General features: G+C 39.2%; 1 protein-coding gene across 1 annotated transcript in view; it reads right to left on the bottom strand.

Moving 5' to 3' along the window:
- The window catches only part of EFNA5 (ephrin A5), a 340,811-nt gene that overhangs the window by 10,508 nt on the left and 305,301 nt on the right, over nt 1-25,002 (bottom strand). Inside the window, exons 3-4 of the mRNA XM_044662522.1 lie at nt 3,495-3,560; nt 3,010-3,090 (exon numbers count right to left, since the gene is read on the bottom strand). Coding sequence (XP_044518457.1) covers nt 3,010-3,090; nt 3,495-3,560 — 147 coding nt within the window. The remainder of the gene's footprint in view (nt 1-3,009; nt 3,091-3,494; nt 3,561-25,002) is intronic.

Genomic DNA, 25,002 nt, shown 5'->3' with positions numbered 1-25,002 from the left:
CTGCTTATTGCTCCTGACTTGGGGGGGTCCCCTGGAATTCTGGGTGAGGCTGACCCTGTATTTTGCAGGGATTCCATGCTGCAATCTCTACATAACAGTTTCCCCTTTTCTTTAACTTATATTCCTCACAGGTCTGATAGAGGAATAAGTAGAAGCTAGTTGTCTAAGTGTTGAGGTCTGAGATGTATTTGATCTTCATAAAACTGGCAGCTGAGAGGATTCAAGCTAGGATGGTAACTATGAGCTGTGAGTATCCCCAAATAATTCCCAGGCACAGATATTGTAGGTAAAGCTTATATTAAGAAGGAAAGGGAAAAGCTAGAGGGGGTAATTAAGGGTTTAGATAAGGAAAAGGTGACCCTGATCTGTTAGATTGAAGCTGCCCTTCCCCCCCACAGGAGGGGGTGAAGAGCCCTTGGCTAAACTGGCTCTCTTGCCAATAGTGAATATTTCTAATCACTAAATCACTAAATAATTGTTGTATTGATGTTGGTAAGGATTAATCCTATTAAACAGGCTAGCTCCTGAGTAAAAACCACGATGGCCACTCAGGTGAACCCCCCAAGTCAGGAGCAGTAATCAGTGATCTGCACACCTCAACCCCTACAAAGCAATTGTCCAAACCCTTCTCAACTGTCCCCTCACCCAAAGTTCTCCAGGGGTGGTCCCCTGGAATTCTGGGTTAGGCTGACCCTGTATTTTGCAGGGATTCCATGCTGCAATCTCTACATAACAGTCCCTCTCCACTCCATCCTCCCGACAGAGTGCCTGTGTCCCTCCCCCACCAGAGACTCACATCAAGTGCCAGGTGCCCTTCCTCTTAACCCACACAAGGGAAGGAGAAAGTACTCCCATTGGGCTGCTGGGTGGTGGGGCAGGTGACGTGAGGAATGTCCTTAGCAAGTGTAGTGAGGGGGATGGGAGTTGTCCCAGTGCTCTGCTCCCTTCCAGCCCTGCCACTTGTGAACCACCCACCTTACCCCTTTTGTACTCCCACTGGGCTGCTGGGTAAATGGGTGGGTAATGTAAAAAAAATGTTCTCAGACACGGTGGAAAGGGAGAGGGGAGCAGCTCAGCCCAAGTCCCTCTGCCTTTCTAATAATGAACTCTGGGGGGAGAGGAGGTAGGGAGGGCAGTCAGGTGCCCACAGAGAGTGCTCTGAGTGCCATCTTTGGTACCTGTTCCATAGATTCACCATCACTGTCCTAACCTATAGTATTTATTCAGTTTAATATTCCCGATGGCTGATTTACAATGATAACAGTGACAGACTCCTTAAAAACCTATTTAACACCTGTATTTCTTGAAATAAAAGTTCTAGTTACAAGTAGTCAGAAACTTTCTGTTTGAAGAAGAGTGTCTAAATTTTATGGTTTTGAAAGTCTGAGATATCCCCAGGAAAGTTTGGTGGAAAATATGTGGGGAGGGTACACTAATAATAACATCTGGGTAGAGGAAGAAAGATAAAACGTATTCAAAACAACAGGGAAGAAGTCCCATAAGTAATCTCTATCTCTATTCTTTCTTCCTACTAGAAATGACATTAATCTGTGGGTAGGAAGGAGCACAGTAGCACATTCATGACATGCCTCCTTTCCCAGTGGAAGTCACTATGGAAATAAAGGAAGGGGTGGGTAAGATAGGAAGGAGGTCAGGTTTTGCTGCTGGCTCTTTGGTTTATGCTGAAGCCATTATGTGTATGTATACATATGAAATAATACAAATATTACATTCTACTTTCTAAACATGAGAATTTCATGTTGTTTATGGGAGGAAACCTCCAATTGACACCATTATTTAGCCACATGGTTCAGGGTCAATTTGATGGATACTGTATTAATAGGGTAGATATTATATTAAGGGATAAGGGAAACAAATAGAAGTGCTGAAGAGTAGATGGAATATTTATTAATTTACAAAATAATAATAAAAATCTTTATTGGCATAACACTTTAAAATATAGGAAAAACTTTATATATTATTTCATTTGAGATACTTCCCTGTGAGGTAGATTATATTATCTCCAATTCAGAGATGGCAAATCTGAGACTCAGATTTGTCCATGGTTACATAGACAGAAACTGCAAGCTATGGGTTTTGAGTACAAGTCTGTCTAACTCCAAGTCCAATATTTCATCACTTTTCCATGCTACCTATCCCAAACTACCTTGGTCTTAAAAAATGGAAGGATTATTGGACTTAGTGTGACCCAAGTTCACAACCCAGTTCTGACACAATATATCCTGTAGAAAATAATTTCACCTCTGTAAATTTTAGTTGATTCATCTACATAATGTGGATTCTTATACCACTTACCTCACAAGATTGTTGTGAGGAATGTGCCTTGTAAACTTTAAAGGACTATATAAATGTGAGAGAATAATGATGATTGAAGATGATGATGTTGACACTATGATTTTAAGCTATTTTATGTAATTTGAGAGCCAGAAAGTAACATAACTAACTAAACTATAAAAAGAATATTTAAAATTTTAATGTCAGTTAAGCATCATTTGTCTTTATCAATAGCATATAGAATAATAAATTTTGAATCAGCTGCATGTTTTGTTGGGCATTATTATTCAGAGTTAATGATCTCATTACTTTTTTCCATAGATGCTGACGTCATGTAAAATAAAATTTAATACACATATACAATAGTCTAAGGGTAGGAAAACAGATCCACTTAATAGACACAATGGTTCTTTGGCATGCAAGGAGAATGTGAGAAAAGGCAGTGATCTGAATATTCTAATAAGGATTCTATGTTACGGTACTGCATTTGAGCAATCCCATGTTTCTAAAAATTACCTCTTTTTATTTACCAGGCACTACCCAGGAATACAAGAAGAATGAGATAGATCATAAGTCATATTAGCATTGCTAGAAATGAGCAAAAGCAGAGCAACCATACCCATGCAAACATGCAAAGAGGAAGAAAGGAAAAAAGTACTGAAGCACCAGAGAGAGAGACGCATTGGTTAAAAGAGATTCTCTAAGCATACTAACCTGCTGGTTCTAATGAATTTTCTACTTTGTCGTTAACATCGAAAACACGATCATGAACACCTATAGTTTTCATACAGCTGTCTATAACGAAAATAGAGATAATAGCCAAATATGTTAGTGAGACACCCTTAAACGCCCCATTTTCCTTCTTTTTTTCTCTCTTTCTCTTTTTTTTCTATTCATTTAAATATAGGTTACTTTTAATTCTCTGGCATTTATTATTCAAGTGCCAATATTGTCTTCTATTTGCTGTACACGTAACACAATCTAAGAAACAACAAGTTAGCAAATGCTATGTACTTAATAAAAAGCTTTATGAAGAATGATAAGAAAAAATATGATGAAAACTGAAATATGAATGCTGATATACAGAACAGATACCACAGAGGGTTTAACAGTAAAAAGTTTTACCATAGTTAACCAGACCACACAGTGAAGCATGCACTAGGAAAGCCACCCTTGAAAGATCATTCTCCTGAACTTACTTGCTGGTCGAACAAAGACTTTGAGCTTTAGACAGGACCTCCTTCCATGATCCGGGATTGCTGAGGCTGAAAAGGTAAAAAGAAGGAAAGAAAGAAGAGAAAATAGAAAAACAAAACCTCTAATTATTCTTCATTACCAAATTTGAAAATAGTTCATAACAAGTTTTCTTCTGAACAGTGCTCTAAAATTCTACTTCTTTCAAATAAAAGTTTCAGTTTTAAAGATAGCAATCCCTTCAATAAATATTTGTTAAGCATCTACATAGATGAAAATGATGGATATAGTCTCTGATCTCAAAGAGCTTAACATTGTTGAAACTATCATTTAAGGATAGTCAGGTGGATCTTTTCCTCTTTCAAAAATGTCCAGAAAAGAAACTTATCTCACTCTTCTAATCTTGTTCATTACTATCATCTGAAAAGAATAAGAAAATAACTATATAAGGAGCTGAATAATCAATGGAAAAATCATCTTTGAATTTTTTTTTCAGAGACTCAATTTCTTGGCTAAATCTTTTAGCAATTCTTTCTGGGGAAAACAGAGAAAGTTTTGTGAAATCATGCTTTCCAAAATATGTAATTTTCCTACTACAAAAGGTAGAGCCCACCCCAAGGCCAAAATAAAAGTTAAAAATTAACTATAGATATTGCAGAATGTAATATGATCTATTTCTTTGGGGAAAAAGCTGAGCTTTGTATTCCCTGAAAACGTATTTGTCTATATTTTGTAGGTTATTCAGTGGAAATCATTATTATGAATTTGGCCCCACGGTCTAGTTAAATAAGCTAGCATCATGGGGCAGCTAGGTAGCTCAGTGGATTGAGAGTCAGGCCCAGAGATAGGAGGTCCTGGGTTCAAATCTGACCTCAGATACTTCCTAGCCGTGTGACCCTGGGCAAGTCACTTGACCCCCATTGCCTAGCCCTTACCACTCTTCTGCCTTAGAACAAATATCCGGCATTGATTCTAACACAGAAGGTAAGGGCTTAAAAAAAAATAAAAATAAATAAATAAACAAATAAACAAATAAATAAATGTATGAATGCAAGGGGGAACAAATAAATAAATAAATAATGAGCTAGCATCGTCACTTACTATATCTTCCTATAATAAAAACAATAGTATTTTTGGTAACAGTATTAAGCAGGCTCAATTTTAAAATGTTTTAATAAAACATATTTTTGCCATAAATCATTTGGTGATAATCAGTAGGATCATATTGACTTACTTCCCCCTTATTTTAAAAACTATTCTTTCAATATACTAAGTGTGATCATTAAAGTGTATTATAGAAAGCTCTAAGATTTCTTTTGCATATTGCATATATTTTCTCCTCTATCTTAGATTGCTTAAATGAACCCTGCTATTCTCTTTTCTATCTGTTTTTCTAAGAATGGGCTTTTCTTTGAACTAGAGAGAGAGAGAGAGAGAGAGAGAGAGAGAGAGAGAGAGAGAGAGAGAGAGAGAGAGAGAGATAACAGCCAGGAAGCATATAGATTTGCAACTAGTTTTAACATCATATCAGCTACATAAAAAGACAATTACACCCACATTCAGAGGAAGGACTGCAGGAGAGGAAACATATAAGAAAAGCAACTGCTTGAACGCATGGGTCAGGGCGGACATGATTGAGGGTGTGGACTCGAAACTACCACACCAATGCAACCACCAACAATTGGGAAATTGGTCTTGATCAAGGACACATGACAAAACCAGTGGAAAAGTGCGTCGGCCATGGGTGGGGGGAGTGCGGGGGGTGAAGGGGAAAATAGGAGCATGAAACATGTAACCATGTTAAAAATGATTATTAATAAATGTTAAAAAAAAAGACAATTACATTTTCTCTCTCTTTTTTATTATTCTCTCCTGGGGATGACAGAAAACTGAAATGACTCATGTATACATACAGATAGACTGAAAAATGTGAGAATATATGAGGATGACTTTAAACTAATTTAAAATGTATCCTCATCACTTATTGTAGTTTGTATAAATTCTACTATCCTGGAGAACTTACAAATTTAACAAACAGAAAGAAAAATGTAAAAGCATGAAAAAACTAAAGTAGCCTTGAGGCTCTTCTTCAGCACTTGCTGAGAAATGCATGTGCCAAAATAAAGTGCCTTTCGTTTTTAATGGAAAAGCCAAAAAAGTGAACATAAAAGTGACTTCTTCCTCCTTCTCTACAGCCACATGTGCATGCACACACATACACACACATGCAACATTCTGACAAGCAGTTAAAAGGTGCTAACAGCTGGCTTTGCTGTAGGCTTTCATTAAATCAAAGTCAGAAAAACCCTCTCTACTGACATTTACAGTAACTGGTGTGCTATTTAGGGCAGAATATTTGCACTCAGTGGTTTGATCCAGGAAATGATGTTCTTCCTGTGGTCCTTTACTACAAGGGTTTAACTTAGTAGCCCATACCCACTGTGTGTAGATAACTCTCATTTACTAAATGATATGGACCCTTTTGCTAGTTTCAGCACCATTCATGGAAGGCTGTCTTAGGTACATCCACTGTCTTTTACATTGTCCCATACAAATCCTAAGTTGAACTCAATTTAAACTCCTGAGAATTGATTTACCACATGTGACAGCTGATTTTATAGGTGATGCAGCAAGATATGCCAAGCTCAAGGTACTATCAAATGTTTAATTGTTTCTGTCTTGAGGTGGTTGGGTTTTATATGGATTCTTTAAATTTCTTTTTTATCAAGAACCTTGTAAATCCTGTAAGTGAACACTACCTTATGACTTATATAAATAATTAACAGCAATCATATGTTATACAAGAAAATAGAAAAAGGAATCCTTTGAGAAAATCTGTTTTTATTTACATAGCACAACATATTTCATGGGCTCAGCTACTTGATAGGTTGAATTCTACTTTAAGAGGAAAAAAGATTGAAAAGTTACACTACTGTAATCTCTCTGCTTACTAGCCCCCATCTCACATAATATTCTCTGTTAGGTGAAAGGCAGTGCAGTGATAACATGGGCTTAGTACACGATTTTCCATACTAAGAGCTGATTGATAATTCATGGTATATGCAGTTCAAACATAACACTAGCATTACCCTTACATTTCAAAGAACAGATGTTAGGCACTGATCACATGAATGAGGAAATACCTTCCTCAACCCAAGGGTTCTTCATTCCTCATATTTCTGGTAAACCTAACAACTTCCACTTTGCCTGCAGTTACAACTCTATTCAGGGAGTTTTCTCTCTCTTTGTATGCCTCCCTACAACAGTCTCCTAGCACACCTTAGCCATCAAGGTGTAGAAGAAAAGTCTAACATTCACTATTCTCCTTGAGGAAATAACTACCTGCCACAACTGGCATCTTCAATGAATTTTTATTTCTTTTCTTCCTTTTCCATTCTTTTCATCTTTAAATAAAAGCAATGACCAGTTTGCTTTTTCTTTCTGCCCAAAAGTATTACCCACAGGGCAGACATCAGGAGGACTTCTCTCATCTGTCTTTTTTATACACATACCACATAATCTTCCCATTCAACTCCTGCCTTAAGAGACAAACTTTTCCTCCTCTGTCATGTGCTGTTTTATCCTTTATTTGCTTGGTTTCCTTTTTCAGCTTAGAGACCTTCTTTAAGCCAATTCTATTCATTTTCCCCCTCTAGGTGTAGAAAGGCAGAAAGGTAGAATTGTACTATATTACCTGATATAATCACAACACCTACTTCATGGTAAGCTTAAAGTAGCATTTCTGTATTCTCACATGTAACAGAGATTATATAGAACATAAGGATGTTCCCCAAATGTTTTGTTGTAAGCAAAAAAAGGGAGGACATTTCAAAATTTAAGATAACTGTCAGAGGATAGATATTTTATTAAATTCATATGAATTCTATATAGAAAATTCCCTTGAGGATCAGTGTTAGGGACCAAGACTTTAAGATAAAATAGTCACTCTTCTAAGAATAGATATCATTCACTCTTCTAAGATAAGATATTGATCATAGGCCCAGCCATGCTTGGAGACAGTAAGACGCCACAGGAGATTTTCTATGCTCCCTTTCCGCGTTCCTTTCCCCTTAGTATCTGCCGACCCCCTTCTACCCTCAACCTATATATTCTTGTCATAGATCTGCAATAAACGAGCCTTGCATCCATCCAAACGACTCTGTGTCTTGCGCGCGAGGTCTCCCCTCATCTCTCCCTATGGGTTCTTAGGTTGCCGTTTCCCCGGACCCCTCGGTTGTGTCTGGCTGGACCCGGACAGTGGCGCCCAACGCGGGGCACGGAGAAAACGGCTTACCAGACAACTGAGGAGCAGCTGTCGCGGCCGCGAAGATACGTAAAGGGTAGAGGCTGAGCAAGACGCCTCGAGGTAGGGTAAGTTGTCCCATCCCCCATAGGCATTTAAAAATCAAGAGTGTTTCTAAAAAAGGTGTGTGTGTGTGTGTGTGCAAGGAAAGTGGAAGGAATACATGTGCATGATGGGAAAAACACTCTCGAAGGAAACAGTGTTCGTGACTGAACTAAAAAATAGTCTCAGGGAGAGAGGTATCAGAGTAAAAAAGAAGGACCTGTTCAGGTTCTATGGCTTGATTCGTGACATTCTTAAAGAAGCCAACATGAGTCAACAAGTCTCGCACCTCCTCAGCTTGGCCGAGGACGCTATCTTAGAATCTAAGATAAAAAATGAAGAACCAAACTTGACTAAAGAACAGAGCTCGCCCATCAAGGGGAATGAGCGTCCCTCGTCTCTCTTAGACGAACCTATCAAAAATCCCTCCCTTGAGGAGCCCCTTGTTCCCTCTAAGCCCAGACCACACCTTTATCCAGTCCTAGACAGGGACCCTCCTCAAGATAGCACACTTAATCTGGCTCATCAAGCAGAACTAGAGGAGGAGACAGCCCACTACCATAACAATGGCCCTCTGAGGAATAGACCTCCTCCCTACAACCTCCCATCCCCCACCATCCAACTTGCCCTCCCACATGATTCCTCTGACTCCGAACAGGAGGAAGAGGGGGAGGAGGAAAGCGGATCCCGTGGAAATTCCAGGGCCGCAGATACTTCAGGCCTCCCCCACCATCATCGGCCAATTTATAAAAAATTAAAAATTAAGCACATTAAAGACCTGCATTCGGCAGTTAAAAATTATGGCCTGAATGCCCCTTTTACACTCTCCATCCTAGAAGGGCTTGGAGGAGAGGGACACATGCTTCCCTCAGAATGGACCAAAGTTGTGCAATCTGTCCTATCCCGAGGGCAATTTCTAATCTGGAAGGCAGAGTTCTTAGAAAGGGCAGAACATCAAGCTAAGCTTAATTTATAAAATGCCCAGACAGCTAATTGGACGACTGACAAGATTGTTGACCGTGACCACTTTGCATTAGAAAACCAACAGATGAGGCTGCCTCCCGGCTTACTCATGCAAACGGCGCACGCTGCTATGGCCTCATGGCGGGCAGTTCCTGCCACTGGCTCTGTTACAGCACCTCTCTCGAAAATCCTTCAGGGACCCAATGAGCCCTACGCGCAGTTTGTTGCAAAACTTCTTGAAACTAATGAGAGAGTCTTAGGTCAGGATGGGTCAGACAACCCAGTGGTTAGACATTTAGCGATTGAAAACGCTAACTCTGCCTGTAAGGCAGCCTTAAGGGGGCAAGCTAGAGACCTTGATCTAAACGGGATGATCCGCCTATGCAGTGACATTGATGCCTATGACCACAAACTAAACAAGTCCATCTCCTTAGCCATCGGGGCAGCCATTCAGGCCTCTCGCCCCACCACCCCCCGAAATTGCTTTAAATGTGGGCAACCTGGCCATTTCGCCCGTGAATGCCCCTCTAACCAGACTCCCACCCCCCTTCAGGCTCAAGCCCAAAGACCACTTCCCAGCGTTTGCCCTAAATGTCAAAAGGGTCGGCACTGGGCTCGAGATTGCCGAGCCAAACCTCAGAACTTTTCCCCAACGGGCTCCTACGGGAGCCCCTGCCCAGTTCCCTTACTCGAGCCACAGCCGGCAGCGCAGGCCTGGACCTCTGTGCCACCTCCACCCGAATATTGACCCCTGAAGAAGGCCCGGTAGTCCTCCCCACCTGCAAATTCGGACCACCGCCTCCTGGCATGTTTTTCTTGGTCATCGGCAGGGCACTCACCACCTTACAAGGTGTAGTTGTGCATCCCACCCTTGTCGATAACGACTACACAGGGGAGATAAAACTTATCATAGAATCTCCGCATGGTCCCGTTACCATCCCTGCCGGTAAACGCTTAGCTCAGGCCCCCCCCCTCCCCATGATAGGCGATTTTCCCACCGCAGCCCAAAAACGAGGTCCTTCCTTACCCGGCTCTTCCAACATTTATTGGGTACAACAACTTACTGAGTCCCGACCCACTCTGCAATTAAAGATCAAAGGAAAAACCTTCACAGGGCTGCTAGACACAGGGGCAGACTCTACTGTCATCTCCCAGGCTCATTGACCCCGTGCATCGCCCCTTCAACCCTCAGCCACCCACCTGTCAGGAATAGGTCAGATCCAAGATACCCTCCAAAGTACTAAGCTCCTCCATTGGCAAGATACTGAGGGCAATAGTGGCACTACCCGTCCCTATGTAGTCGCGGGACTCCCCGTTAATCTCTGGGGCAGGGATATTCTAGCCCAGATGCGGTTCCTTATGGTTAGCCCCAGTGATGCTGTCACCACCATGATGCTGAAATCTGGGTACCTCCCAGGCAAAGGCCTTGGCAAGAACGAACAAGGCATCTTACACCCAATATCCCCCCCAGCCCAAAATGATAAAGGAGGACTTGGGTCAAAAAAATTTTTATAAAGGCCACTGATCCCCCTGCAATCCAGGCTGATAAGATCACCTGGAAGTCCGATTCTCCTGTCTGGATTGACCAGTGGCCTCTAACATCTGAGAAGGTTCAAGCTGCCCTAATGCTAGTGCAGGAGCAACTTTCTCTTGGACACCTTGAACCTTCCACTTCCCCATGGAATACACCTATTTTTGTTATTAAAAAGAAATCGGGGAAATGGAGACTTCTACAGGACCTACGTGAGGTCAATAAGACCATGCTACCCATGGGGGCTTTACAGCCAGGCCTTCCATCCCCGACTGCTATCATTTTCCATTCCCATAGTCAATTCCCCATCCCCCTCATTGACACAGCTCCAAGCTTGAGGCTTTAGCATTGCCCCAGATAAAATTCAAACTCAAAGCCCAAGAAACTCTTTATCCCTTAAGTGGCAATCAGACTTTGCTTCTTGCTCACGCCCTCTTTGTTCTCAATTTCCTTACGCTGGATGCCGAAGGGCATTCTGCTGCTGATCGCCACTGGAATCCGCATACTTCATCTAATCTGGCCACAGTCCTTTGGCGTGACCCCGTCACGGGCCTCTGGTGTGGCCCCGACCCTGTCATTATCTGGGGAAAGGGCTCCGCCTGTATTTTTGATAAAGCGGCTAATAATGCCAGTTGGATTCCATCTAGACTGATTAAACCTTTCGCCCCTGATACTAACCCTCCTAAGCCAGGGAGAAGTCTTTTTCTTCTTCCTTTTTCAGAACCACAACCCTGACGACATCACAGATGGGACCTCAGATCCTGAACTCGTTTTCTCTGGCAGTTTACATCATCTACTCCACCTTCCTTCCGGTCACCACTTCCAGTCCTCATCTCCTGGTCCAACAACGGTGGGAGATCATCAATCCAGTTAATCAAGCCATCATTACCTCCGTTTCTTCTTCCCAATGGCCCCAATGGACGTGGTTTCCTTCCATTCCGGTTGATCTTTGTGCCCTAGGCGCCCCCCAGATGTCCTCAATCCACTACTGTGCCCCTACCTTCCCTGGCGTGCCTAGCCTCCCAGATTACTGGACTCAATACACTCAATTTCCTCTATATGGCTGCCCTGGCTTTGATCAGCCACCACAATGTGGGGACCAGACAGACGGATTTTGTGCAGCCTGGGGATGTGAAACAATTGGTACTGGATATTGGATCCAGGCGAACCAGGATTTGATATCAATAACCCGCAATCTCTCCCGTCCATCTGTGTGCACCCCTAGTCCTCCTAATTGTAATCCCCTCATTATCACATTTACCAACGCAGGGAAACGAAATGTTAAATGGACAGATGGCTTGACTTGGGGTTTACGACTCTATAAGAAGGGCGGTTTTGATGATGTTCTCCTTTTCACCCTCCGCCTCCGTGTGCAGCCCCTCATTGTTTCTGTTGGTCCTAACATCATCCTCTCGGATCAATGACGCCATTTTTCCCCTAACCCCCAGCCATTACCGACTCCCACGTCTCTCCCCATCCCATCGGTCCCCCTTTTTTCCCCTTCATCTCCGAATACCTCCTCCCAGTTACAGCCCCAGTCACAGCAAGGGTCCCTAAATATTCCCGGTACAGCAGACAGATTTTTATCTCTAGTATCAGGTGCCTATACTGCCCTGAACGCTTCCAGGCCAGATTTGACGATTAAGTGTTGGCTCTGTCTGAGTCCACAACCCCCTTACTATGAAGGTATTGCCTATATGGCAGAACCCAATGAAACAGTTCTAGCTTCCCCGCGCTGCGCCGCCTTTTCTCGCCGTCTCACTCTTGCTGAAGTCTCTGGCCATGGCCTTTGTTTAGGCACCATTCCCCAATCTCATGCCCACTTATGTAACTCCACCCTTGAACTCCCCCCTTCCCCTTCCTTTTTGGAAGCCCCGAATAATGGCTTTTGGGCTTGCAATACTGGCCTCACCCCTTGTATATCTCTTCTAGTTTTCAATACCTCCTTTGAATTCTGTGTTCTTGTCCAGCTATGGCCACGTATCTCTTTCCACACGGACGATAGTGTGGCCTCCCTCCTCTCCCCCTCTCCCTTTACTACTTTAGCTATCCTGTTAGGACTCGGCAGTCTTGCTGCAGGCATTGGCACTGGCACTACTGCCCTTCTCCAGACCCAACACTTGGCCGCTCTTCAGATGGCCATGAAAACCGATTTAGAAGCCCTCGAAAAGTCTGTCACAGCCCTGGAACAATCACTCACTTCTCTGTCAGAGGTAGTCTTACAGAATAGGCGCGGTCTTGATCTCCTTTTTTTAAAAGAGGGGGGATTATGCGCAGCCCTCAAAGAGTAATGTTGTTTTTATGCTGATCATACTGGCGTAGTAAGGGAATCTATGGCAAGGTTGGGTGAACGGCTAGCCCAGAGGAAAAGGGAAGCCGAGGCACAGGAAGGATGGTTTAACACCCTTCTCAGAGGTTCTCCTTGGCTCTCTAATTTAATTCCCACTATTATTACACCTCTCTTTATATTTTTATTGATCTTAACCTTTGGCCCTTGGGCCTTCCAACGTCTAACAAAACTCATCAAAACTAATGTTAACTCAGCCCTTGATAAGTTCCCTATGGTTCAATACCATCGTATTGAGATGATGGACACAGAACAACCTGGCGGCACTCGTTTGCAGTTTTCCAGCAGGGCGGTAACCCAATGACGGGAATAGCACAGGTCCTCAACCCTTGATGGTTGAGTAACTCCCCCTGTGTAGCCTAAGACAGGGGCCGTCGCTGCCAATCTCACTTATGGATTGACCAGGGAACACAAGGTGTCTTAGGAAAAACTTCTGGTGTTAAGATAGACTTGGATGGAACAACGACCAAAGGATAATAAACTTATTCCTTACGCCCTTCTATTTTTAAAAAAGAAAGGGGGAATTGTTAGGGACCAAGACTTTAAGATAAAATAGTCACTCTTCTAAGAATAGATATCATTCACTCTTCTAAGATAAGATATTGATCATAGGCCCAGCCATGCTTGGAGACAGTAAGACGCCACAGGAGATTTTCTATGCTCCCTTTCCGCGTTCCTTTCCCCTTAGTATCTGCCGACCCCCTTCTGCCCTCAACCTATATATTCTTGTCATAGATCTGCAATAAACGAGCCTTGCATCCATCTAAACGACTCTGTGTCTTGCGCGCGAGGTCTCCCCTCATCTCCCCCTATGGGTTCTTAGGTTGCCGTTTCCCCGGACCCTTCGGTTGTGTCTGGCTGGACCTGGACAGATCAGGATGCAGTGGAAAGAATATTGACCCTGGAATTAAAATTTCACTTCTGACACATTACCTATGTGGCCTTGGGCAGGTTATTTAACCTCTCTGTGCCTTGGTTTTCTAATAAGCAAAATGTAGGGGTTGGACTAGACAGCTGAGGAATCTTTCAGTTCTAAACTTATGATTCTTTGATTAGTAAGAGAGATGAACATTGAGGACGGTACAAAGAAGGGAAAGATTCAATAATATAATTAACTAGAAGCTTATGTAAAACTTATTAAGTAGCAATGCCAATTTACAAAATGGGTACAATCTAAATGGTATCCTAATATATTTTGCACAAAATTGCAGACTAACTAACTGCCCATGAGTTAAGGTAGACAATATTATCAATGATTTCATAACTGCAATAAAGTTTCCAAACTAGCTTGATATTAACCACAAGTACAAAAACTGCTTTTTTTAGGGGAGTGGGGAACATGGGGATTAGGAAATGGAACACTGATATACAGACAATTTTTAAAAAATTGTGTCCAATTCCATTATCCTAATAGCAACCTTATGAGAAAATTCCTAGGGTCTCCATTGTCTCTATTAATATTAGATTGCATGTTTGTTAATAATCAAAACCATACAACATTTAGTGAAACAAATTATGGGGAAATAATACATAACTCAGCTAGAGGACCACTGTATCACCTTGGTCTAAACTCCAGGGTTTTTTACAGATTGACTAGTTTTATAGACTCTTAGTTCTAACCAATCCTGAAAACCAGGGGGGAAAGCATATGGATTAGTCAAAATCTATCACCACTAAAGGAAAGAATAACTCAAGAGTACTATGCTCACAATCAATTTTTTAAAGTCACTTCATTTGAAAACATTTAGTATTACAAATAAATATGAGTGGATAACACACATGCATATATATGTATATGTATATATACCAATACAATATATGATAATTATTATACAAACACTATTTTAAGTCAGAATCCACCATGGATCCTTTCAGAAAGGTCAAAAGAGAGAAAACAAACAAAAAGTGCTTGGAAATCAAAAGCTTCCTAATCAATGTTCAGTAGCACAGCTACTTAGTATCTATCTAGTGTGCTGTGGTCATAACTGAATAGTTTTATCTATTACCACTTTATTCTGTTGTCAGTAGTACATATCAAATACAGCTTGAAATAAGGCAATTATAAATTGTTGCCTAAAAGATGCAATTCTTATTATGGCATTAAAAAACTGTTTGCTTTCCCATGTAACTTAAAGTTTGTTTTTAGCAATGTAACCAATCTATATTTCCTAAACTGAAATGAAACTCTCAGTCTCCTGAGTAAATCCAACCAGGCATTGGTACGGTAATAAAAATTTCTCTTACAAGTGAAATTTTTCAGTACAAGAAAAATAAAATGGGAGGTGAGGAAAAGAGAAGGGAGTGGTCTAATTCACCTAAAATGAAAGGGTTAGAAAACAAGTCCAGCCTCTTCTCTGAAATGAAAATTTTCAAGTTATTTAAAACTGATTCTTAATAGGCCATAATATCAGATAAAGTATAAGTATATTTCAATTGGTTCAAACGAGAGTCTGAATAGTCAATGGTAATGATTTTTCTTTGCCACAGAAAAATGGAATTGAAAGGTTCTAGTGTTAGATATATTTCTAATCTTTCTGTATTGAGAAGTATAGAAAAAGCTCTTCTAGAACTTGCATTTGTTTCACCTTTTCAAGCACGATATCATCCTCATTAGTCAATTCAATATTTCTGCCTAACCCTACACAACCCTCAAATCTTCATTCCCAAAGCTAAAAGCATTTTCCTGTATCCAATGTCAATTGTGGTGCTTTGGGAAGTTTTATTTTTGAGACTAGTCAGCTGCTTTCTTCTTTTTAAAGAAATGGGTGTGTGTGGGAGCATTAAAAATGCAGTTTTCCATTATGTTTGCCACAGGCAATATTTCTCAATTTGTGCAAGTCAAAAGAAAAGATGGGCTATTAGTTGTTAGCAGAGCTGAGCTTTTCCCTGTTGTTTTCATGTGGTTTACCATACAACACAAATGTATGCAAATTAGTCAGGTAAATGCAGAATTAGATATTAATATTCCCCTCACAATGAATGTTAGAAAAGTAGCCAATTTACATAAATGGTACTATGCAAAAGTCTGCTGGAATTTAATGAGTCAATAAAATACATCTTGTATGTATGGAGGGAGGGAACAGAATGGAAGAAATGGTGAGTATGATAAATATTAACTAAAGCCACATGGAGCTTTTAGAAAATGGCTAACAGGCCATCTAAAATAGAAGTTGAATTTCTTCTTGGTAAAGGAAATCCCAGAAATGATTTAGAATGTGCTAATTGTTTTAGTTCTTTTTAAATATATTCACACATGTAGGCATTCTAACTTCATTTCCACAGCAAGGACGAAAGTACCAGTTAGGCTATGACAGGATAAATCTCATTGTTCTGCTTGTTGAGACATAAAAGGCATATACTTTTATTACTTGCTCATTCTTGATCCCTGTTTTATCAAACATGCATCCTGAGTGAATTGTTTGGCTATGCAGCCGCAGGTGGTTACTAAATTTGCCAACACATTTGATCTCACCTAGTCAGCCTTGTCTCTGTGCTTAATCAGTGGTAAATTCAGGTCAAATTCTCAGACATAAGTATTAATGAAAAGATTTGCTGCTCAGTTTGGTAGTCCTGCAGAACCTTAAAATTTCATCTCAAAGTACATATTAAATTGCACTGGTTTTAGGTAAAGGTTTCATTAAAAAATAAGAACAGAGAAAAAGGGAAATTAAGCAATGCAAAGTCTCAGAAGTATCATAAAAAAGTTTCAGGAATACTTAGAAATGAACTCATAGGACTGAGAGCTACATGATCTATATTAAACAAAAATATTCTGCAGATGAAAATGCAAGCCCAGTGAGGTAAAGAGACTGGTCTAAGGTCACAAAGGTATTAGCTGGAATTTTAACCTAAGTCCTCTCACTCTGAATCTTGTATTCTTCCCACTGCTTGACAAATGAAATAAATGCCTTGTGTCTAATCTTACCCAAAAAGGAAGCTCTAAAGTAATATTCAAATTTAATCCATCCTTAACCACTTAGATATATGTCCTTAATGTAATATTATTAGTATTTAAAACAAAGACCTTTTACCACTAAAGATTAACTTTGGTAGACTCATTAGGATCCCATAGCAACCTGTACAACAAATATAATAAAAGCTTCCATTCCACAGAGAATTCTGGAAGGTGATCAATTCAACAAGTATTTGAACTCTTAAGACATGGCAAGCCACTATTCTGAAGTTCTAAGGGAAGGAGAAAGCTTTAAGAGGCATAGAATATGTAATTACCATGTTTGTATATAGATATGAAGACAACATGTACATGTATTGATAACTAGTTGGCAAACATTTCTTCCTAAGAACATTGTTTATCATATGCAGTTTCTAGTCTGAAGCTCTTTGTTAACTAGACATAGGTTTACTACATAAGATATGGACAAGATTTAAGAGAATGGATTTTGGAGGACTCTCCCAAAATCATTTCCATACTTCAAAGCATCTATGATTTCCTTGGTTTGGGAATTCCTTCCACTAATGTGGATCACAATCCCTTCATATCTTATCTTAGGAGATAGTCTTTGTGAAGTACTTAAAAAAAACACTTTACATTCCATCTTAGAATTAATGCTGTGTATTGGTTCCAAAGCAGGAAAATGGTAAGGGCTAGGCAATGGGGGTTAAGTGACTTGCTCAGGGTAACGCAGCTAGGAAGTATCTGAGGCCGCATTTGAACCCAGGACTTCCCATCTTTAGGCCTGGATTTCAATCCACTGAGCCACCCAACTGCCCCTGTGAAGTCTCTTGATGGGAGAAAAATCATCACTACCTAAGGTGTTATATGTTATATGTTTGTTATATGTTATATGTCCAAGCCAAGTCAGAGTGGTCCTCAGATAACATTCATACAAACTCACTGTTGAGTGGATTCTCTTGTTTTTTTAGGTCCCAGACTGTGCTTCTCCAGCATGCTTTCAATCATTTTAACTAGTTGCTTATAAAAGGAACTAGAGTCAGATCAAATTCCATTGCTTGAGCTGACTTAGGAAAACAGTGGAATGACTGGGAAATACACTCCATATTAACTTGGAAAAACAAAAGGTATTCTAGATTCTTTTTATTAGGTGTTAAAGCCCCAAATGAAAGCAGAAGCACTTTTATTGTTTTCATTTAAATCAGCACACATCTTAATATACCAAAGTAAAATAAATCTTTCACTAATGGCAACTCTCTTTATAACCAAGTGTTGAGGATTGAGATTGGTTGACAAAGTTCTAAAGTGTTTTGTTTTGTTTTTAAATTGTTTGGCTTTTTGTTTGTTGTTAGGAAATTTTCCCAGGTAGGAAGGGTTGGGCAATGATTTCTTTCAATCTTAGGAAGGTTTCTATTTCACCCTCTTAAAATTGTACAAATGATAAAAATACAATTTATTATTATCTCAATCTTTCTATTACAGACTAGGAGATGGTTTTGTTTTTAAAGAAAGAGATATTAAAGACAAATAACTGGGTTCCCCCCCCACAAAAGTTGTTCTTTGGCTTCTGCCCTTGCTGAACAGAATATTAAATAGCTTAAGGCAGAATTCTTACATTCTTGAGGCACAAACAATTTATCTTTTTCTATTGGCTTCTCCTAATCCTATATTCCCTATATGCCATTAGTTTTACTATTAAGCAATGAAAGTTGTGAATCTCATTCACAGGCATAATACTACATTAAAAGGAAAAAGTAGTTACAATACAGTGTTAATGTTGCATGACAATAATTTTTTTTAAAAAATCAGCCAATTAATATAATATAGAAAAGCTTTGGGGTGAGGAGTAACAACTCATAAAATTTTCCTAAACTTTCATAATCATCTTTATTCTTCTTGACAATGTTCCTGGGAAAGGATCTGGTCTAAAAGCTTAAACATCTGAACGATGAAATCTAAATTTCATTCCTGGTACAATATTTGGCTATTTTGTGTCCTTAAGCAATTCTAAGGTTTACTTAGTCTCTCTTTAAGTACATGTACAATACATGCATGCAGACATTCGATATAACTTATTTCACAGGAAGTTGGAAACATATATCATCTAGGGTTTCTTGCATATCAGGTCCTTACAGGCTTACTACTTATTACTACTCACAGCAGATTGACCTGACAAGTTACATGTCTAGGGCTTCATCTGCATCAGGGATTATACCACCAAAAACTCTATTTAAACAAGATTTCTGGGCATGGAAGGTAAGGGTGCATTTAATCTAGCTTCAATTCTGAGAACAAGTGAAGATGAAGGAAGTGGATTCTGACAGCCATTATAAAAGTGATTTACAAAGTATGGCTGAAGAAGGAAACTGGTGAGATAGGAGCTTTCTGGTTTAGTAAACTGGATTCTCCAACAGTTCTTTGGAAATCAAGACACTTTCTCTTAAAAATGATGTTGAAAATCTTCTAGCAATAAGCATTCTAAGGTGTTACAGTTAGCATGCTGTCAGAGTGAGTAACAGGCAAAGAAATCTATATAAATTCTTCTAAAAAACAACTAGGCTACTGGTAAAGACCTCCTGTTCAACTCTGTTGTCTTTTTTGTAGGCTAACACCTGGTCCTTGAGATCAGGAACTGGACTATTTAACATGATATCAATATCATGCATGTGATGCTTACCTACCACTATTTTTAATGTCTTCTTTCATTCTTCAACATTCTTATATTATTACCTATACTTCCATTATTGTGAAGTCAATCAGAACTTTTATCATAGGCATAAAACAGTATATGTTAACATATGTAAACAAGCAGTTTATTTTGGTTAAATTTTCTGAATTATTCCCCTCTTCTATGTCACTCCTTAGTATTATGTTCCTAGGAAAGCTTAACTATTAATAACTCTGCTATACAGCAAAGGAATACGTATTTATTTAGTGAATTTTAACAAATTAACAACTCAGTATTACCCAAGTGTCTGAAAGGGTTAATGTAGGATACTTTTACTTGTTATTATAAAGAATGATTTAGGCGCAGGGGACAGTAAATCCCATTGTTGTTGCCAAACATTTCAATCTACACAAATTTCTTTGTGATGGTAGTGGTGGTTGTTTTAGTTGTGTCTGACTCCACAAATTCTTTTGAGGTCTTCTTGGCAAAGATACTAGAATGGTTTGCCTTTTCATTCTCCAGCTCATTTTATAAATAAGGAAACTGAGGCCAATGGGGTTAAATGATTTGCCTAGGGTCACACAGCTAATAAGTGTCTGAGGGTGGAATTGAACTCAAATCTTCCTGATTACTGTTCTGTCACTCTATCCATTGCCTCACCACTGAATAAAATAAGTTCTTTTTAAAAAACTACAAAAATTATATTATTCACTGAATATCTGTAACATTATGAGATTCTTGTGTTGTTAGGATGAAACTAGAACTCAACTCATACTAGAATTTCAGAAGAGAAGAAGAAGAAAGATCATCTTTCTTGATTCCACAGATTAAAAATGAAAAGCAGTTGGAACTTTTCAGCTTTTTGAATCACTAGGTTCCTAGGATGCCATTGAAATTTTAGATCTAATACTAGTTGAACTATGATTTTTCACCTTGGGCAAGTCACCTATTTGCTGTCTGAGTAATTTCATTTCTAGAAAGGGAATTCTAAAATTGCCTTCAGAGAAATATAATTGCTCATAGGAAATATAATCAGGGACTCTGTCAAAAGAGCTATCTATATCCATGGGTGGAATTAGACTGCTGGAGAAAAGCCCTTCTTTATACCATGTTGTTATTTTCCTCCCTCCTTTTTTACCTTTGCCTTAAGAGAGATTAGATAAGGGCCATCATTACCATTTTACAAAAGAGGAAACTGAGGCTCAGGAAGTTAATAAATATCACCAAGGAGACTCAGATTCAGACTCTTTTGATTCTAAGATCAGTGATTTTACCACTATATTTTGATATTATTTATATATGCAAACATATCATTATGCACTCACAGCTATTGACATATTAAATGTCTTCAATCCATTTATTATTTTTAATAACCCTTCTTTTCTGCCCTAGTAACAACTAAAACAGAAAGGCAAGGACTAGGCAAATGGGGTTAGGTGATTTGCCCAAGTTCACAAAGCTAGGAAGTGTCTGAGGCCAGATTGGTGCTCCCTCCACTGTGCCACCTACCTGCCCCATCAAGTCATTTAAATTGTTCAAACATATCTGAAAAGTCCAACTTCACTATTACCATTTCCATTCTGGAATGAGCAGAGAGTTGGAAATCAGGAGGAGAAAACCAAGATTTGGTGCTACCAATAATTATTTATGTGATCCTGGAAAAGTACTTTAAACTCTGTTTCTCGATATCTTCATAAACAAAATGGATATAATTAGCTATATCAGGAACTGCCTACATACCTGAGATGCAGTTAATGAGACTGAAAAAAACCCCCAAAAACAAAAAAGAGATACTCCTTTAAAAAACTGCCTCCGAAGATTATTGTGTGGCTAAGAATTTTCTAAATCAAAAAACTGGAAAAAATAAAATGAGAGGCATATGAGGCAAGAATTGTGTCTTTATTTTCTGATATATACGATGTGTTTAATTCATATTGATGCCTAATGAGAATAATGATGTCACTGCTGACTCCTCTTTTTGAGTGGTCACATAAATAAAACTTTGGCTCTACCCTATATTACTGCTCAACAGGAATTATTTGCTTATTGTATGTTTAATATATATATCTAATTAGTGTGTAATTTCTGAAGAGGTTAACTCATAAATATTACTATGAACTATAAGAAAGGGATTGTAAATTCTGAACATAACCTGAAAGTAAAACACTGATAAAACAAACATTGTCATTAAAAGATCCTTTCAAATATCTGAAAAGTCTGTAGGAGTAAAAAAAAGCTGTCAAGTCTTTAAAATACCTTAAAGGCCTAACTTGTGCTTTTTAAAATCACAATGCCTCAGGAAAAGGTATAAAATTGAGATTACAGATGAATTACCAATCTGAGTTGGCCAAGGGATTTCCCTACACTAATGAAATCACAGACTCAATATGCTTCTTTCCATATTTCTATACAGTGGATAAGGCAGTAAATTTGGATTCTGGAAGGTCCAAGTTCAAATTTTGCCACAGACATTTACTTGCTTTGTTATGCTGGGCAAGTTAACCTCCCAGCTTCTTCTATAAAGTGAGGGGTTGGATTTGAGGCATTTAAGGTCCCTTCTAGTTCTAAATTTATGATGCTAAGATTATGTATGTCTATGTCTCTTTGTGTTCATGTGTATAAAACCATGTAAATAAACTGATTAATTGGCATAAGAAGGTCCCAATGAGGAACTTCTTTGGTCACTGTAGATCAGTACTTTTTCTATAATTTACAGATTTTATGTTGTTTAAAGAAGAATTGAGAGGTTAATTGCCCCAGGGTCACACAGCCATTGCCTAAAAGAAGTAGGACTTGAATCCAGGTCTTCCTAACTCCAAAGCTAACTCTCTCTTCTGCTACGTGTGTACATATAGAGATAGATATTCTCAGCTCTCATATTTGAAACTTAGATCTTGGATTCTTTTAGAATGACTATTTTTCTGGTTTGTTTTTTTTTTCTAGCCAGATAGAAGCTCTGCATTGAAAGGCTTTGTTTTGAGGCAAAAAACTCTGAGTGGTCCATACATCCTCCATAGGCCAGGTGAGTCCTATGATAGTGCAATGGGAGGACAGGATGTTGCATCATTTTAAAAAGATCATTTCTAATTCACTGTTGCATGTAGCAAGCAGTGCTCTCTATCTTCAGACTCCCCGACAATAGATGGGACCTCCTCCTAGCCCATGGCCAGTCCATGTGGACCACAGTATTATATAAGGGACGATTATGTCTGAGCTCTTAGCTGCCTCTTCTGTTTTGTATTATCTTTCCAGAATAGATGACTGAACCCGACAGTCCTGGGTCCACTGAGTGGAACTGATTGGAGGCAAGGGGATTCTTTGCAACTCCTATCACAAACACCAAAACAAAAAGAAGCCCAAGCCCTGTCCTGCCTTGCCAGATGACTTGGACATTGAGTGGTACAGGAGAGAGAGAAATGACATGCAAAAATGCCCAAGTGGCAGCTTTATAAACTCCTATTTGGATGAATTTTAAGTAACATCCTCTCAGCAGACTGTCACAATAGTTATAAAGTAAATTAATGAATCTTGTTTTGAGTTCTGTCTAGGCATGCAAGTTGTCCTGTACTCATTCCATCCCTCAATAAGGATTCCTTCTGCTTTGGAACATGCATTCAATTTGGACTGTGGGTGAGTCTGTCCTCTAGCAAAAGGGGGGACTCTGTCAATTTGGACTGTGGGGGAATCCAGCCTCTAGTGAGTCTTTTTTCCTCTTACACTCAAATACTTATTATATCCCCTACCCTAGTGCTATAGGGACAAATCACTTAAAGTTTTAGTAGTGACTCATATGTAGGATCTCTCCAAATATAATAATAAAAAAGTGCCCAGGATAGGATAGGAATCATGTACAGGCCATTTACTACACATAAAAGGAATGCCAATTGACACACACACACAAAAATCATAGCCCCTATTGACAGAACAACTTAAAACAGAATTTAGAAACTTAGCTTGCAAATATTGTTTCATTCTCTTGGGAGGCTAGTACTTACACTTAATCAGAACATAAAGCAGTTTGAGAAGCTACTAAATACTTTGATTTTTGCACCATCCAAACAAATCTCAGGCTATTTCTTCTGGCTGGCTTGGGTGGATCCTTTTGTTTGTGGTCATCTTCTCCAAAAGCCCTGGAGTAGTTGATGGGAACTTCTCCCCTGACTACCTGCCAACTCTGACCAAAGGGCCCAAGTCCTCTTCATTTCTTAAATTCATGAGGTCACTTTAAAACTCACACATTTCCATCTCAGGATATATACTCTTTCACCTAAGTTCAGGAAAGAACAAGTACAAAACACTAACCAAAACTCAGGCTTATGCTTGCCTAGACAGGGCATGTGCTCAGAGACATATATGGCAGATAGGTTGGATGATAAAAACAAGTGTCCCTCCTGTACTCCACACAGAAAGCAGATCACAACAATCTGAGTCCAGAAGGTGGGCAAGTTGCATTTTAAATATCACGTGATATTTAAACATTTAAGTTCTTTTTGCTCAGCAGTCAATTAGACTCTCCATCATTTTAAAGTGCAGTACCTTGAGCACTGAGTCACATTTGGTTGGAAACAGGCCCCAAAGGGATTCAAGATGGTGTCTGGAAGGACAATGTGAATATACCACATGAAATGACACTAGATACATATAAGTATTCCTCCTTCCAATAGGAATATAGATTTAGAGTTAGTAGCTGCATCAGAGGTCAATATAATCAATTCCCATTTTCTATATAAATGAGGAGCAGATGGCCAGAGAAGCAAATGACTTGCCCAATATCACATGCAGATGCTGGGCCATGGTTCAAACTGAGATTCTTGGTTCTAAATTTAATCCTCCTTTTGATGCAACATGCCAAGCATGTCACTCACCTGGCTCAAAAAACTTCCATGGCACCCAGGTGCTTCCAGGATAAAATACACATTTCTCTTTTGGGTATTTTAAGCCCTTCAAAATCAGACTAGAGCCTATCTTTGCAGATTTACTTCCCATGCCTTTCCTTCATGCACCTTACATTTTAGTCAAACTGGCCTCCCCACTGTTGTCCAACACACTTGATATTTCTAAAATTTACTCAATGTTCTTAATTCTTAAAACTCACTCTGTCTTCACTTCTATCGCAATCTTGCAGAATTTCTAGCTTTCTTCAAGACTCAAGTTTAAGTGCCAACTGCTATATAAGATTCATCTTGATCTCCCCAGATGCTAGAGCCTCCTACTTTAGAAACTGAATGCATTTTGTAGTTAGGAATGTGGATACATGTGCTCCACCTCACACACACCTCAACAGAATATAAACTCCTGGAAGACAAGGACTACTTCCTTAGTGCCCAACACCACACATGTAATTAATCATTGTTACCTGAAGGAATGAGCTAGAATTTTAAATATTCTAAGTTATTTGCAATATATGCTTTATGAAAGTAATGTCTATTATTGAGTATTTTGAATTTGTCGTATGAAATAGGAAGGTCTATTACATAGTCTTGACTTAGGGGGGGATTTCCATCCTTTTCCCCCCTACTTTGGGTGAACAGATTTTTTAAAAAATTATTTGTTGTCTTAGTTTGACTTTTCTTTCCTATAATCATGAAGTTAAAATTGGTGTTGAGGCTAGCTAATTATAAAACTCAATAAAGCTGTTTCCATTTGGTGTAATTCATGTTTCCATTTTGTGAGCCTCATGTTTTTAAGAGATTAAATAGTCTGAATAGACAAAACAGAAAAGTTTAGAGAGTAGACTTTCATGTAA

The sequence above is a fragment of the Gracilinanus agilis genome, chromosome 1 (genome assembly GCF_016433145.1).
Source record: "Gracilinanus agilis isolate LMUSP501 chromosome 1, AgileGrace, whole genome shotgun sequence".
Lineage (NCBI taxonomy): Eukaryota > Metazoa > Chordata > Mammalia > Didelphimorphia > Didelphidae > Gracilinanus > Gracilinanus agilis.
The sequence above is the reverse complement of the archived record's forward strand: the minus strand, read 5'-3'. Positions and strand labels throughout refer to the sequence as shown.